Source organism: Dipodomys ordii, unplaced genomic scaffold (genome assembly GCF_000151885.1).
Source record: "Dipodomys ordii isolate 6190 unplaced genomic scaffold, Dord_2.0 Scaffold66, whole genome shotgun sequence".
Lineage (NCBI taxonomy): Eukaryota > Metazoa > Chordata > Mammalia > Rodentia > Heteromyidae > Dipodomys > Dipodomys ordii.
Window position 1 is genome coordinate 916,968 of NW_012267282.1, and position 17,431 is coordinate 934,398.

At 52.0% G+C, this 17,431-nt stretch overlaps 1 protein-coding gene across 1 annotated transcript in view; it reads right to left on the reverse strand.

Moving 5' to 3' along the window:
• Window positions 1-17,431, reverse strand: part of Adgrd1 (adhesion G protein-coupled receptor D1) — a 130,450-nt gene that overhangs the window by 64,810 nt on the left and 48,209 nt on the right. Inside the window, exons 15-16 of the mRNA XM_013023037.1 lie at window positions 5,096-5,169; window positions 416-539 (exon numbers count right to left, since the gene is read on the reverse strand). Coding sequence (XP_012878491.1) covers window positions 416-539; window positions 5,096-5,169 — 198 coding nt within the window. The remainder of the gene's footprint in view (window positions 1-415; window positions 540-5,095; window positions 5,170-17,431) is intronic.

Consider the following 17,431-nt stretch of genomic DNA (forward strand, 5'->3'; position numbering starts at 1 on the left):
CACCTCTCTGCAGACCCCCTGATGCTCACACCGCTGGTGGTCACACCTATCCGCAGGCCCCCCTGATGCTCACACCGCTGGTGCTCACACCTCTCCGCAGGCCCCCCTGATGCTCACACTGCTGGTGCTCACACCTCTCCGAAGACCTCCTGGCTCTTTACGCGGCCTCTGAATGTCTCCCCAAGGGCAGGCAGCCCAGGGGCTTCTACGAACCCCCTTCCAGGCCTCTGTGGCGTCCTTGTCCCCTCCAGTTCCCCTCACTGTGGGCTTTCCATGTGCATCAGGTCACCTTCAGCTCGCCCTTCAAACGTGGTAACAGTGGGTCCAGTCATTCCCGGGGACATAAAAAGGACGGCACAGCCTGGCCGTGGGTCTGGGGCCTGCTCAGCCGATGCCAGGCCGCAGGAGCACCTACCTCCAGAGGGACCACCTGCATGAGGATGGCGAAGTTGGTGAGGTGCGTGCAGTGGCAGACGGAGTGGCTGAGGTTTCCTTCCGTGAGCGCACAGCCCTGGCTCGACCAGATGCCTTCCCCGGAGCTGAGGAGACAGCAGGCACGGTCAGTGGGGCAGCGCCAAACCTTGGCCAGGGCCAGAGAGAGCCACATCCCCAGCCCCACAGGCCACTTGCCTCCCCTGCTGGGGAGCGGCAGCCCAGACCTGCAGCATGGCATTCTTAGAGCCTGCCCAGCAGAGTGGCCGCTGCTGGTGTTGAGGGGATGACAGCTTCTGCTGGGGTGGGGGGACGAGCTGCCCTGCACTGCCACTCTGGAAAGCGCCTGGACTAGGCCCAGCGTGAGACCAAGTGACCAATGTGTGGGTGGCCAGCTCAGGGGTGCTGGGCTATGCACACGTGTGCGCACGCACACACACACAGCCGAGGAAACTCAGCAAATCCTGAGTGATTCAAGAAACCACTACAGCAGCAAGTGTCCATCAGAGGAGTGGACTAATGAAAGCAGTGTACAGAAATATGGCAAGATAGATAAATGAGATGCGGTCCATAGAAACACAATAAAAACAAGATACAGCGTATACAAATATGGCCAAACAGAAGCAAAATGCTATACAAGGAAAATAGGAGGGAAACTACTGCGTCCCTAACCAGGGTGCACTGCTGCAGATACAATGATGCCAGAGCACAGAACAACCCCACTGTGCATGTCCGGGGGGCGTCCTGTGGGTACAGAAGGGACCCTCCACCGTGGTCACCCAGGGAGGGAAAAGGGAAGCTAAGCTGTAAAGGATGCAGGGGACACTTCCTTTATGATGGCCTTGCTTGTAACTGGCACGTGACTAGTATAGTTGCTTACAGCAGGCGCTTAGACAAGAAATGACCTCCACAAGCATGTGGATGGCAGGTGGCTAATGAATGCAGCGAGAAGATGGACAATTTTGAAATCATGGTCTGTACTTCTCTGTATTTTCAAGTTCCCCATAGGTGTCAGAAGTGGATCTTCGCAGAGCTGCAGCTTTAAGCAATCAGCAAAGACAAACCTTTGCTTCAAGCAAAGGCAGGAGCCCTTAGGGAAAGGAGTTGATAGAGATGAGGAACAGGAGTGGTTTGTCTTTGCTTCATATTGAGTTGTAACCGAAACACCACCGTGGAGGCCATAGTGCGTGTCCATCCACCGGGACAAGCCGTGCCTGTCCTGCACCTCCCAGCTGAGGAACACACACTAGGAGCACACCAACGTCCCAGCATGTGCCAGCACCATGTGGAGCCCTTCCCCAGTGGATCTGAAGGAGGTGGGAAGGCCATTCCAAGGGGAGTCAGAGGACTGAGAGACAGCAGTTCTAGGGATTGATGAGTTACTCGAGGGAGGCAGGAAGCATCTGCAGAGCAAGGCCAGAGCCACTGAACCACCTGCTCAGCAGAGCCCGGCCCCATCAATAACTTCAGGATAAGAGACCGACAATGGTGGATGCCCCTGCCTCACTCTACCTCACCCTTAAGTCTAATTTCCCAGGACCCAGACAGGGGCTACCATATATGCTGTTATTTTCTACAGCTCCTGTGTCTGTCTGCTGCACGCACAAATGCAACTGTGATTAGAGGTAACCTGAGAATCAGCAGACACTGAACAAGTAGACATGTCAGGAGATAGATTTAGAAATCCTGCCAGACGCTGTGAGTGCCACAGAGGAAGAACACTGTAAGGTGTGATGCTGCCTCAACCAGCAGGGGTGCAGAGCCGAGTGTGGCCCCTCACGGGGTGAAGTTTCATTCCCAAAGCAGTTTTGGACACAAAAAGACAGCTCCCTCCTGCTGCACAGCCTCAAAAATGTGCACAGCCCACGACCTCTGAAGTCTGCAGCTAGACAAGAAGTGGTCACTCAACTGCATGGAGAATATTTGCAAATACAACAAAAGACACAGCTATCAACAGGGGCAGAACACAAAACTAAGATGGGGTGGAATGATAAAAGGAATGTTAAACTAAATAACACCAAGTACTTCCTATGAACATAGACAATATGTCAATTATTGAGAAGTGTGTGTGTGCGTGCATGCACACATGCACACACTCTCAGTGGTCATTGCTGGGGAGGACAAGAATAAAGCACAAAGGGGAAAATAGTTTATGTGGGCACTGGAGTCTCACACTTGTAATCCCAGCTACTCAGGAGGCTCTGAGTATTATGGATTATGGTTCGAAGCCAACCTGGGTAGGAAAAGGCTGTGAGATTCTTGTATCCAATTAACTACCTGAAAAAATTAGAAGCAGAGTTGTGGCTTAAGTGGTAGAGTGCTAGCCTTAAGCAAAAATGCTCAGGAATAACAACCAGGCCCTGAGTTCAAGTCCCAGGACTGGCACAATAACATTAATACTACTTCAGAATGGGTGTGGTGCCATCTGATACCTAGAGGATCATAGTTTGAAGCCAGTGTAAGCAGTAAAATCCACAAGACTCTGTCTATGAAAAGCAGGGCTGGAAGAGTGGCTCAAGCCGTAGAGCACCAGTTGAGCCAGCAAGTTGTGCAAGGGCAAGGCCCTGAGTTTAAACCCCAGTACCAGCAAAATAAAATTAAAATAATACTTTAAGCCTACAGTAGTGATTCACATGCATAATCTTGGCTACTTGGGAGGCTCAGACTGGGAATATCGTGGTTGGAAGTTAGCCCAGGTAAAAAAAATTCTAAAGAACTCATTTCAAGCAATAAAAGGCTAGTCATAGTGACGTATGTCCGTCATCCTTGTACATGGGAAGTAGAAATAGGAGGATTGCAGTTCAGGTCAGCTGGGATGGGGAGGTGGGGAAAAAACTCTACTAGAAAAATAACACAAAAAAAGGGCTAGAGGCATGCTGAAGTGACAGAACACTGCCTAGCAAGCGGGAGGCCCTGAATTGAAACCCCAGTATCATAACGCTTTACTTTCTAAAAGAATAATATACTGAGATATTAGTTACATAACTTCTTAGAGAATAAATTTAGAAAAAATAAAGTGGCACAGTGAAAATACCTTTCAGAATACAGGAGACTAATTCTCTTAACCAAGAGCTGAATTGATTTTCAACAGACTTGCACAAGAAAAGGCTAATGGAAAGTAGCACGGGGAAATGTAGCTCTGCAAAGACACGGGTGAGACCTCGGGAAGGAAGCCTGCAGGGCCCCATTGTGGGCGTCACTGCTGTGGTCTTGTTCAACTTTCTACAAGATGATCCGTGTCAGGGGGCAGGCAGCAGCCACGTCACTTAACAGTTATGGCACCTAGGACATGTCACCTCGCCTTCGTGGCACCAGAAGACACAACTGAGGAGTCAGCCAGGCCTGGGCAGCAGGAGCTGTGGGAATGCCAGTCACACTTCTAAAACCATGAATGACACAGTACTGACTGAGGGCAGACAACGATGAACTCAACAAATCTACAGCAAACTTAAGGTAACTGTTACAAAAACTTCAAAAGGAAGCATAGATTAGAAGTCACTGGTGAAGTAAAATAACATCATAAAAATACTCCCAAAATCAAATAGAGAAAAAAATAAGTAAACAAAACACAAGAAGCAAGGAAAAGATGGAAAAATTAGAAAACATCTAGCAAAAGAGTCAGTTTTAATCTAACTGTATCAATAATCATATTAAATTCAAGTTACCTAAACACACCAATTAAAAACAAATTTTACCCAGGCTTGCCTGGGTAAAAGGCCTTGAGTTCAACTCCAGTAGTGGGAAAAAAAGTAAAGGATTAAAAAAAAAGCAAGAAAAAACATAGTCATATGTAGTCTAAAAAAAAAAACCCACTTCAAATATAAATGCACAAATCAGATCAGACAAAAATGTGGGTGAAGATATCCACTCACAGGACATAAAGATGTAAGCACAAATCTAAAGCCAAGCAGCTGCCTTTAAATGAGACCAACACACAGGCCTAGGATCAAGGAGGGTATTACATGAAGATAGGAGGCTGGACAACCAAAGCATATGTGCTGCTAGCAACACAACTCCAAAACCTGATAAAGGAACTGGAAAAACTGGAGGAGGAAGAGGGCCTTGCGTCTGCGGGGGGTGGGGGGAGGGTTGGGGCACACTGCCCTCTGCATCCTCACTGGGGACCGGTGATGACCAGCCATGCTGGGCACCTTTCCCCGCCCCCACTGTCCATTTGCTTCTTCTCACAAGCTCCATCTTTAGTTCTCATTATTTTTTCTAAGGTATTTGTGGGGTTTTTGGCAATAGAACTTGTTCCTATTCCTGGATATGCTTCTGGACATCAACTCTAAATATGAGACCCTGAAATGCTGACTTATCACCCGGCAGAGGGCTGCTCCCCACACCCGTTCCCAGCCACACGCTCAGGCTCCTCAGGTCAGGGGCATCCAGGCCTCAGGACTGCCCAGCCACACAGCATGCTCTATCCCCCCACCCCCACCATCAGCTCCCCTCCCCTGACCTGGTTGCCCTGGGCCTCTTGAGGCTCATGCTGATGCATCTGCACAACAACTGGCTGCAAAACTCAGCACCTGTGATCATGCAACCCTGCTGGCTACACGGGTGGCCTGGATCTACCCTGGTCTGCGTGACTGCCATCTGGCCCACAGTCCCATCCTTCCTGCCGCCCTTGTGCCTGCGGGGGCCCCGGCACCCACCATACCTGAAGTCTAAGAAGGCACAGTACAGGAAGAAGCGGCTGCTCTCATTGGTGGCTTCAAGGTACTGCTTGTGAGTCTGAAATAAGAAAATAGAGATGCTGCGTGAGGTGGTCCTCGTGTGGAAGAGGCCTCCTCACAGCTGGAGATGCAGGCTGGTGCTGAGCAGTAGCGCAGCCACAAAGCGTGGCCACCTGCATTCCACCTCGACTCCTGCCCACTTCTCCTCTGCCCATACCGGCCACAAGCCGGCACTGCTGACCGCAGGGCCTTTGCGTCAAATGTACCCACCCTTGTGAATGCTGTTCATCCAAGTCAACCGCAGTACCCTCCCTCCTGTCAGGACTCTCTCAAACTGATTCCCTTGAGAGATCTTCTGGGACGGTTTATAGCAATATCGCCAGTCCATCCCCGGACCCCGCCCTATCTTCCCTAGCCCCATTCCTCTCATCTACTTCTCATAGTCCTGATCACCACATGGCCAGCGGCAGCTGGCCATCATCCCCCTGTGAGCACAGTGTGGACAGACCCTTTGGGTCCAGTGCCCGAGTGGCTACACACAGCAGTGCCTGTCAGGTGAAGGGAGGTAGGAATGAGAAAGTGACAGACGGATGAACCATCTTGTTTTCAAGCCCTCATCATCTCCTGGACCTCCCTGTTGGCCAGCTCAGGCTGACTGCAGCAGAGCCTTCAACTTGACAGGATAGTGGCTCCTCAAGGGACTGTGCCAGGAGCCAGGCCTCAGGCCTCACCCTGTGGGGACACGAGGGTCACTCCCAGGTGGTTTGGCTCTTGCCCGGGGTCTAGCTCTTTCCCAGTTGAGCCAGGAACCTCTCCCCTGGCTGGATGGCTCCCACTGCATTGTCTGACCATGAACATCCTGGCTGTGAGCCTTTGCTGCTCCCTCCACTGCAGCTCAGCGTTGCTGGGAGCCACACCCACGAGGACAGCACATCAGGCACCCCACGCTGGCCTGCACCATTCTAACCTGGCGGTGGCCACAATGCCCACAGCAAGCGGAGCCCCAGGAGGACCCCGGGATGCTCTTCCCCATCCTGGGTGGCTGGGCTCCACGTTTCCCTGGTCATATTCACACTTCCTGGGTCATATTCACATTGCCCTGGTCTGCCTTTGAGCTCCTGGCCCTCCTAGGCCAGAGATAAATCATCTTCAAGGCAATCAGACCCAGCCAGCAGGCAACGAGCTGAGCATGTGTGGTCTGGAGGGAGAGCAGACATTCTTCAATCGGATCTGGGGCCAAGATCACAGCTCAGAAGAGGAACTCCCTGACTGGGGTCAGCCCTCAGAAGTTTCCTCTAGGGCTCAGCTCTGGGGCTGGGAAGAGCGAAGCTCCTCCATCAGTGTCTGGAGAAAGGCCCTCAACAAGTTTCCAAAAAAGGCTTCGAGATTCTCAGGCAGATGGGAGCAGGCGTTTTTCAACAAATGGGAGTGCAGCTGTGCCAGAGGAAGGAAGGTGAGTCATCTTTCGTGGCCCACGCTTAATTCTGAAGAGAAACATGGAAGGTGCCAACATGCTATGCACCTCCCTAGGGGGAGAGGGGCTGTCCCTGGTTTTCTTCATCACTGTTGGGCACCCAAGCCCCTCTGAGCTCCTTACCCAGGGACCCTGTTGCTCTGAAACATGGGTATTGGCTCCAGCAAGGAGCTTGTCCTGGACAACCTGGTCATCTTCCATCTAGCAGGAAGCGTGAGCTCCGGAAAGTCCCTGCAAGGTGCAGGCCCCTGGCCACTGTGAACAAGATGGGATGCAAGCGGCCCTCCCCTGATCACTGCTCACATGAAGGGGGAGAAAATACAATGTCTGAGCATTGCCTGAATATTCCTTGTGTAGAGGTCAGCCAGCGTATAGTCTCACCCGTGAAGTTAGAGGGTCAGAATGCCTGGGCAGAGGGCCAGGCTCAGACAGACGGTCTGGAGCAGCGCAGCACCCCAGCGATGGGTCAGAGAGGGCTCTCACCCAAAGGCCCACGTACGATTGAGAGCTTCATGGCCTCACGCAGGTGTCCAGGCGCAGCTGAAAACTTTTGTCAGATCAAGGGTCAGGAGACTCTCAACTTGAGAAGAAAATGAACAGACGTCAACACTGACTGACCCAGCAGAGGAATTACTGACAAGCGTTTTCAAAGCTGCCATCAGAATGCTTTCACAAACAGTAACACTTACTTGAAAGATGAAAATTACAAAATCTTGGCAAAGAAACAGATGACATAAAAGAGAACTAAATGGAAATTTTAGAAAAACAATAATAACTGAAATTAAAACTTCAATGAATGGGATCAATAGCAAGATAGAGCAATCAAAGAACAGGAAGAATAATTTGAAGAAAAAAATCGACAAATTATACAATTTAACAACAGAAAGAAAATACACTGTAAACAAATAGTAACAGAATCTTGGAGCTCGCGGTACCAGAGCAGCCGCTCTCACCTCCGTGCCGCTGAAGTCCCAGAGGGCTGGCAAACACTCCAGAAATAATAGCTGGAATGTCTTAAATTCGGCAAAACATGTGAACATACAGATTTGAGAAGCAGAACAAACACAAACCAGTGCCCTACGCCTCATAATCAAGACTTCGGAATGCTAAAGACAAGGAAAAATCATGAGCACGATGCAGGGTGTGACCCTGCCAGTCCTACTGCCCAACTCTGTGAGCAGCTCACCCTTCAGTGTGACCCAGCATCATGGAAGAACACAGTGATGCTGGCCAGGCAAGCTCCACAGACGTGTCAAGCCACCAGCAGGCGCTGGTGAGGGGGGATAGGTGAGGGGTTCAGACATGCACCCCACAGGGATGCCTGCCTGGAAAGAAGAAAACATGGAAGCATATCAAGGGCTCCTTCCACTCCCAGACCTGTGGGACTGCCTCTCTGAAGTGTCCTGTTACTCCAGCCATATGGATAGCACCAAATAAGTGGAAATTACCATTCCTCCTTTTCTTGATCTCTAACCCCAGCTCTGTCCATGGCAGCACGAGAACCCCAAACTCAATGGATGCACGACACTGGCTGTAGGAATGGCACCACCATGTCCCGTGGTGGGGGGGATGACGTACTTCTGCTTCATTGGAGCTCTGCATTCAAGCACCTCTTATGTGGCTGGGGACAGATCCACAGGGGGCAGGGGCGGGAGGCGACTGTGCTGTGGTGCTCCCACGCCATCTGTATGCACCTCTTATGTGGTCCGGGCCAGATCCGTGGGGGACCATGGTGCTCCTATCCATCTGCAACCTTGGCCCATCAGATCCACCTCACCCACAACAGGGCTGTCAGTGTTTGCAGTGAGGGCTCTCTTGGGATTGTTTTTCCTCCTAGATGTTCCTAAATTGCTCATGAAATGTTGACACTACAAATTATTTCCCCCTAGATACTGGGCTAGAACTGTTCCAAGATGCTCCACAAACTCTGTTCTGATGCTACCATGCTGTGATGTAAAAAGAGAAGAAGTGGAGGCCAAACTGATGCTCTGACGCTGGTCCGCTCAGTCTTTCCTGAGAGTCCACCATCATTCTCCTGCTCCTGAATTGTGATGAGACTGGGATCCCACGAGGCTGGATCTGGGCCTCAGGAAGATCGATGGTCTTTATTACAGTAAGAGGAACAGACTGGTTCCTAAATCCATCATCTGAGTTGTTCTTGTTTCCAACACTATGAATTTTGTCCTTGAGCCAGAAAACCTTCCTGGGTTATAAACTGCAGTGCAACCTCCTGCATGTCTGAAAAGGGTTACATCCAGAACAGGTGGACACCGTGTCCACCTGCCGATGACACTCAGCCATCTACAAATACAACTCCAATACCATTTCCCAGGCCGGAGGATTGGCAGATAATCGGGAAATTCCAATTACAGGTATGTACCCAAATCACCTAGGAAATACAAGACTTCTGCAGAAATGATGGCACAGATTTAAAAGGTTGAGAAATTCTGTTTTGCAGCCTGACTCTGCAGCTGTGTCCCCAAACCTGATACCCCTCACTGGAATGAGGCTCTGTCCATGAGAGAGACTCGATGGCTCCCAATGTGCACTCCGGAACCTTCCGAGAAAGGCCATGCTTGGTGCCCTGGTGCAGCTCTTACCAGGGTCTGCTTGCCTCCTATTTCTGTTCTTATTGCTTATTTCACATTATCCCATCTGCTACTCTATTTTATATTTCTCATAAATAAAACAGCTTCATCCCAATCTCCCTAGGTCCCAAACACATACACTCAACCTTGTCAATAAAGAAGATGTTCAGCTCGCCCTGAAAGTCCTCCACACAAAGGGATAATATCCGGTGGGCAAGTCCCATGACGCTCACACCGATTCTGTAAAATGAACACCTATGGAAGACGCTGCTTAACTCATTAGTTAACAGGAAAACAGGGAGGCAATTACTACCCCTTAGAGGAAAACTTAAGAATCGTACATAGACGAAGCCACTGTGAATGCTGAGGTAAATCTGCCTAAAAGATATGAAACTGGACAGCTTGTCAAGATCCATAGGATAAAATCCACATTTCAGTAGAGAGAGCTGCCTGGACCCTCGCAGCATGGAGCTGAGGAAGACGACGGCCCAGCTGGAAGCCCTTAGCACTTCTGCTCTATTTCAGTCTTCCACACTTGTTCCCTCCATAAGTTAATTTTTAAACTAATTTATTCCAACGTAGGTTCAAATATTAAATGGATTTTCACGCCTCAGAAACAGGATAGCAACACAGGTATAAAGGCCAGATGAGACTCCTGTCCACACTAGAGAAACCAGTTAACTGCCTGCCAGAACTAACCACCACGTAGGGTAGTTTATGAACTGGGGCTTCAAGAGCTGAGAAGTTGGTGGTGGATGAGGGACACACCTGAGGGGTGGGAAGCAGGCCCAGAGGGGAACTCCCTGATGGCCCCAGTTTCAACAGAGAGAATTTCCAGATGGTGCTGATGGGTAGCACAGTCTCTGGTGCCTGGAACTGGGTGCAGTTCTAGCAGGAGAAACCCAGGGGAAAAGGGTCCCGAACCCATCCCAGGGCCCACTGAGTGCTCCGCTGGGCCATGGTCAGAACCTGCAAGAGGAGACGGAATGGCAGGGAATGGAGGCTGCACTGGAGTGTGTGCTGCGCAGGACAGCCTGGGGAAAGCCACAGAGAAGGCAGAGCTACAGGTGGACTGCTCCAAAGGATGAAATAGCCAGACAGCTAGTGAGTAGTTGAATGAAAGAATGGCGATTCTACTTATATACTAGAAAATTTAAGTTGACCTACAGCGACAGAACAGAGATGACTGGTCACCTTGGCATGAAGGGCAAGAGGGAAGGTATTAATGGGGGCCAGGAAATGGGGTGTACGTGTGCTGACGATCCTCACTGGAGTAATTCAATTTCATACTTTAGAGATGGTACCCCAATAAATCTACACTGGGTTGTGTGTTTGCGTGTGTGTGCAGACTAGAGCTGCACTGGGGAGGGCCCAAAAGAGCCAGGAAGAGACAGTGAACAGGGACGAGCCAAACTGTACGATAAACCGGGGAATGCTAGACCACAATGTCGGCAACACTGGTCAACAGCTGCTGATGTTATGCAGAGCAATGGTGGAAGTTGGAAACATCTCAGATTTCCTACTCTGTGACCCTTCCCTATGCAAAGTTAAGCAAAATAATAACACTGGCAGGAAGATAGCCGGGCCCATCTTGGTGGGGTCACCGCCATGCTGCTCCCACTTTGCAGACTCGGTGTGGTTGACTTTTTCTGAAATGTGTCCCTGGTGATAGGGGCTGTTCTACTTATTCACTGTAACAGTTGCTACTGAGTCTAAAATTCAGGAAAACAGCCCTATTTACGGGGTTATTGTGGGGTGACGGCCAATTGCTTCTGAGATGATCACCTGTCATTCTCAGATGAGGAAAACCACTTTAGTCTTTCCAAAGCACCAGGCTTGTTCTGTGAAAAGCTTTTACTTAAAAGATACACATTTCTACTGCTTGGCTGAGCACTCCAGCAGAATTAAGCAGCCCTGAACAAAGACTTCCGTGAAAAAAATGAAACACTTATCCCACACAGTGGCCTAGATGGAGAAGAGGGTGCCCATGTTGGTGCAGGAGAGAGGAGGGTGGGCAAGAGCAAGGGCAGCCCCGGGCTCCATCAGCAATGACCTCCCGCCTAGTGACAGTGTGGGGATCCCGAGGAGGCAGGCAGAGGACAGGAAATGACACACATCGCTGCGAGGGACCAGCACAAACACAAGTGACATGGGAGCTCAGGGGCTGGGTGTGGTGGAACGGCCCAGGCACGCCGCAGGGAGGACTGAGGCCTCCGCTCCACACAGTGGCATCACAGCTGACTCCTGAAGAGGATGCACTGTGCTGACCTCAGGACAAGATGCCTTAGACCCGGCTCCCCCCCTGGACCCTCAACTCCATGGCCACCCAGGACCCAAAGGTGATGTGTCCAGAAAGCCCGGCCCTGAGGCCAGCGCCCCACCCTTTGACAAAGCTCACGGTAATCCTCTAAGCTGCCTAGGAAAGGACAGTGCCCTTAACGTAGGATGCTTTAGCTGCGGAATCTACTCGTGCTTTTGTCCGGGTACCTCTACACAAATTAACGCTGGTGAGGAGGGGGCACAGAGTACCTGCCCAGCAGCATGGTCTGATCTGGGCGGAGCCATCACAGATGGTCCTCACAAAGGGACACCCAGGGCCTCCTGCAAGAGAAATACATCGGGCCCCTGGCCCCTGAGGGGTTGTCCTTCACTCCCCACGGGCTCAGCAGCTGCATAAGCTGTCCACCCTGCCCAGCTAAGTGGGTTGTCACTGAAGGACGCTCTTGGGGGTGGGCTGTGCTCACATGGAGGACTCAGGAAGGACTACCAGCAGCAGCAGCAGCAGCAGCAGCAGCAGCAGCCCCAGCCTCAGAACACAGGCCCCGACCCTCGCTGGTCTCAGAGCCTCCACTACTGTGGCTGCCAGCGTCACTTCCCCTCACATATCAGGGTCTGTCCACCTGAACCCACATGGAAAAGGAGGCTGGCAGCACGAAAACAGAATGAGATGCAACACAAACCCTCAAGGAGACCCAGCGGCCAGGCAGTGTCCTCTGGAGCAAGCCTGGCTCCTCCCCGTGAGCCAGGCTTTGTGTCAGGCAAGTCCTGAGTCCCTGGCCTCCCCCATCACAGCTGCCGGTGCCACCAGGTCAGACCATGGCCGAGGTGATGGTGACTCCATCCGGACAGGAAAACCTGCCACCAACGGCCACCAGCAGGCCACAAGCCAAGTGTTGTCTCAGCTGGGATGCACGGAAGTCCAGCTTCTGGCATGGATTTCTAGATCTCTGGAGACTTCACAGTTCCGCAGGAGGACCCACAGAGGCAGAGCAGAGGCAACTTCCCGGACCACCCAGGGAGCCTCATAAGCCCCGAGCAGCTGTCCTACTTATCCAGAGCTCTGGCTGTCTCTGTCTCTTTCCCTCATCTCCTCCAGCCCAGAGCTGGCTGGCTGGCTGGCTGGGGGGCGGGGAGGTGGGAAGGGGGACTGGGGGCCCTATTTGGTCTGGTGGGAGCACAATCATGCCTTCCCACAGAGTGGCTTTCTCCCATCCAACCAGGAATAAATGCATTACAATGTAGACTACAAAGTCATCAGACCAGCATGTCATTGCTACTATTTCTGACTGGTCACCAAGGGAGAGAGGCATGCAGTACTTAGGCTGGAAGTCTATCCACACAAGGGCAAGCCAAGCTTGGGGTCATGAGGGCAAAGGGACCACACGGGTGGGACATGAATGGAGCTGAGACATAAGTCAGGGCTGCACCGGGTGCTGCTTCCTCAGAAGAGCTGGCCTCACGGCTGGGCTGGGGGCTGCTTCAAGGGCTCTGCTTGGCCCTGATGTAGCCCTAGGTTCAGATGGCCCCTGATAAAGGGGAAGCCAAGTCCAGAGACAAGGCTCTGGACCACCGTACCCCTCCCGCCCCACCTCTCTCCTCCTGCCCTGAGTGCTGGGAAGAGTCGAGGGCTGCCTGGAAGCTGGTGCTTGGATCTGTTCACTGCCTTGATGGAGACACGGAGAAGGCCTTCCTGCTGCCGCTGCAGAGGCAGAGGGCACAGAGGGCCAGGCCCCAGACTGGAGCCCTGAGTAGCGCTGTTCCTGTGGCATGCGGTGCACCAGTATCTGAGAACAGGCCTGCCCGCCCCAAAGCACGGGCAGAAGGCAGAGTCTTTGATGGAGCTCTAAAAGCGGCTGGGTCAACCTGTGATCACTGGGGACAAAACCATGGTAGTGAGGGTGCCTGGCAGGCCCCGCCCTGCACGTCCGACACGCCGCCCACTTAGCTCCCGCTGGAGGCTATGGTTGAAACCTGCACATCTGAATCACATCATAGCTGCAGCCTGGGGGTACAGGAAGACACGGGAGGACGAGAGGGTGTGTCCACAGCTAGCTGCAGAACAGGCTGGAAGGAAATACATTCCCTGGGGAGAAGCACACACACAGAGGACCTGGGTCTCACTGGGTGACCCCATCCACTAGACCTGGCCTCCCTCCCCAGCGCCCTGTTCTGGAAACGGAGTGCACCAGCTTGCATGCCTGGGTCACACAGACTGGGCACTCCCTGCTCAGGCACAGCGGGCCTCCTTTGCCCACAGGAAGGACCATGTCCCTGAGCATGCTGATCACCATGGTCCAGCTGGTGGGAGGTCAGCGGACTCACCGTACAGCCCTGCAGTCCCAAACACCTCAACCACAGTCCCTTCTCTGCTCCAGGGATAACACCCCAACCACCCCCTTGTGGTAAAGACCAGAGCATTGGGTAGGGGCTTCCAGTTCTGTACAGCTATTCCAAAAAACCAAGCTCATCTTCCAAGGGAACTGGAGCCCCCACCCCAGCCCTGTTTGTTCACTGAGTGTGAGGCACAAGCACAGCCAAAGGGGTGCAGACTCCCCAAGAAGAGCCTATGTAAAGAAGAGCATGTGAAGCTGAGCTCAGGGCCCTGAGGCGGGACACACACGCACACACAGAGCGACAGGAGACCCCCTGCTCACACTGGAGCCTGTGTGGAGGTGTGCACACTGCACGTGGGGGCAGGGGGCTGCCAGGCAGCAAGCCAACAGTGAGGAAGGTGGCACAGACTGAATGTGGTAACTTATGATGCCTTTCCTGCTGCACGAAGCCTGACTTCTGCCCTCACTTATTCTGCTCCTGGTCAGGGTTACACCGGGGGCCTGGCTGACTATTCATCACCCACCAGGAGGCCCTCGAGACCTCCCCATGCCCTGGAGAGCTGTGGGCGGAGGCTATTCTCAGACGCAGTGCTCCAGCTGCTCCCGGACACCAGGACGCATGCTGCCCTCGCTCCTTGCCTGCCTGTCCTCCTCAGCCCTCTGCCTGCCTCACCCTCTCCCTGGCTGTGGGCTGGTGCACAGGAGACCCGCAGATTCCAGTGTGACTGCCTTCCTATCCTTGGGAGCCAGGCAAGCGATGCTGGTGTCAAGATGGAAATGCTGCTGCATCATGAGCATCAGCCACTGGCCTCCACTTCCGTGCTCCCAGCCCAGACTTCACTGCCCTCCCCTTTTGCTTTCTTGAGACAGTGTCTCAGCACGCAGCCCTGGCTGATCTGGAATTCTTGATCCTCCTACCTCTACCTCTAGAGCATTCGGATTATAAAGATGAGGGCTTGAGCCCTATTATAAATAGGGATCAAGCCCTATTTATAGGGCTTGAGAGTTACAACATATAATACTATAATTTATTATACATCAAGATTATAATGAACCCTATTTGCATTATTATAAAAGATAAAGCTGGAGCCGTACTTGTGTTCCACACACACGTGCACAAGTATGTACACACATCTGTACACACATGCTGCAAATATTTAAGCAGGTAAACAAGGAAAACAGCAGTTCTTGTACAGTGGCATGAATGTGCTGTTTTGTCTCTGATGTGAATGAACCTTCAAGGGATCACCATTCCTTTCAGACACACTGAAAGCAACTGCCTGGGAGAACACAGACTGCGTCCCCATTGCGATCCCACCGCGCTGGGTGCTGTGTGGGCGGGCAGCAGGCATTACCGAGTCTACGTCTAGGGAAGCAGGTGAGTTTTCATCTATTATTTTGGTCTCAATTGCATTGTTATAACGTAGTTTTTTCAAGAAATAACAACAACATCACACTGCCTAAGTGATGGTTCCTGCAGTGTTTCTATTTCCCTGTCTTAAAACAAGCAGCTGAACATCCTGTCTGGGGCCAGCTATGAACACTGTGCCATTGGCTAGGTGCAGAAGAGCCAAGTCTTGGCTGGGTGAATTTCATGTCTCGAGGCAGGAAGTGCAGTGCGTCTGGAGAGGCAAACAGCAGGCTGAGTGCACTCTGCAGAGCACAGGCAGGGGCTCCAGCTGCAGGCAGAACTTCTGGCTCCGGGAACACCACCTCATTACAAATCCTGTGAGCCACATGCTGCATGACATGGAGAAATGCGCCAAGCTGGGGCACCAATGGACACTCAGAGCCTACATGCCTGCAAGGAACAGACATGACACCGTGGGCCACAGCTGGCCCAGGAGGGCCCAGGAGAGACAGTGGAGTTAAGACACAGGAGGCCCTGGAAGCAGGGGAGAAAACTTGCCCCCAAGTGTGCTGTGAACCATTGCTGTGTGGAACAGACCAGTGATCCCCCATGTGAAGGACCTAGAAGTGATGTACACTGGCGAGGAGGGGTGAGGCTGAGTGCTGGTCAGGAGGGGTGGGGCTCTGTGCTGATCAGGAAGGGTGAGGCTGTGTGCTGATCAGGCGGGGTGAGGCTGTGGCTGGTCAGTGGTAAGGCTGTGTGCTGATCAGGAGGGGTGAGGCTGTGAGCTCATGAGGAAGGGTAAGGCAGTGCTGATCAGGAGGGGTGAGGCAGCGTGCTCATCAGGAGGGGTGAGGCTGTGCACTGGTCAGGAGGGGTGGAGAGTCTCCCGGCCTCTCCTCTGTTTCACTGTGACACTGCAGGTGCTAACCACTCACCCGCATACACACAGATGGAGAAGGCCATGGGGCCTCCATCGCTGCCCACCCAAACAGGCTGCTTCTGCCCCGTGGACTGTGGTTCAACATGACTCCGCAGCACCAATGGTCAGCAGAGGACAGAGGGCTGAGGACACAGGGTCTCTAGAAGCTGGATTCTCTTCTGGACTTAAACCCAACAAGACTGACTAATATCTGGCCTCCTGACTGCTGTTTCCAGTCAGAGTCGGGACAAATCTTGTTCAGCAGCCACAAGAAGCCAGCAGCACACCCTTGTTCCAGAGAAAACAGTTGATGTGTCTGTCAATATCAAGTTTCTTAACTTACACAAGGCAAAAGTGGTCAAAATAAAGTTCGGGCTGGTGGACTGCAGCAGTGATGCGTTGGTCTCTGTGACGGGCTGGGAGCCCTGAAGTCACACCAAAGCAGGCATCTCATCCACTGATGAATAAGGTATGCAAAGTGAAAGACATGCAGATGGCCAATCCTCTCAGAAAGGTGTCCAGTCTTATCAATAACCAAAGGAATGCAGACAAAAATAAGTGGATGTGGCTTTTTGTCTATCAGAGATAGCACTAATGAGCTCCACTAGTGACAACATCAATTATTACTGCATTAATCTTTTTTAACTTTTTTTTTTTTACTTTTTAGGTATGCGGAATCGAACCCAGACTGTTGCAATTACTATGGAAGTGCTTTGCCACTGAGCTACATCCCTGCATTAAACTCTTAGCATGGTTTTCACCTGTAACAGCCAGGATAGCTGGAAGGTTGGAGCGGGCAGAGCTCGGACCCTTGCCCAGCTCCACTGAGCTCCTGTATACAGGGAGGATGCATAGTGGAACATCCAGAAACACAGCCATGGAGACCAGTCAGGATTTATGGCTCAGGGGACACTGCAGGGTAAGAGCAATGCTTATCTTGCTAACAAGTTGAGCAAGGTAAATTGGATATCCGTGGGTGGGAAATAAATCTTGACCCTAGTTCACAGCACACACACATACAATTAGACAAGTGTCATAGATCTAAATGGGAAACAGAGCCATAAATGCTTAGGTAACACAGAAGCCACATCATGACCTTCAGGTAGATAAGACTCCTTGTCCAGGACACAAGAAGCATGGAGCTCAGGAGAAGAGCATGATGGGCTGGGTGCACTAAAACTTACAGCGGCTATTCATCAACAGTACTCTAAGAGCAAACAGGCAAGACCTGACCGAGGAAGAAATATGCCATCCATGGGTCCAACAAAAGACTCACATCCGACCTGTTGCAACAATGAGAAGTACAAGCTGTCATGCCCAAAACGAGCTTTACAATGTCGGTGGGGGGGGAGGGGGGGAAGGAGAAGGATTG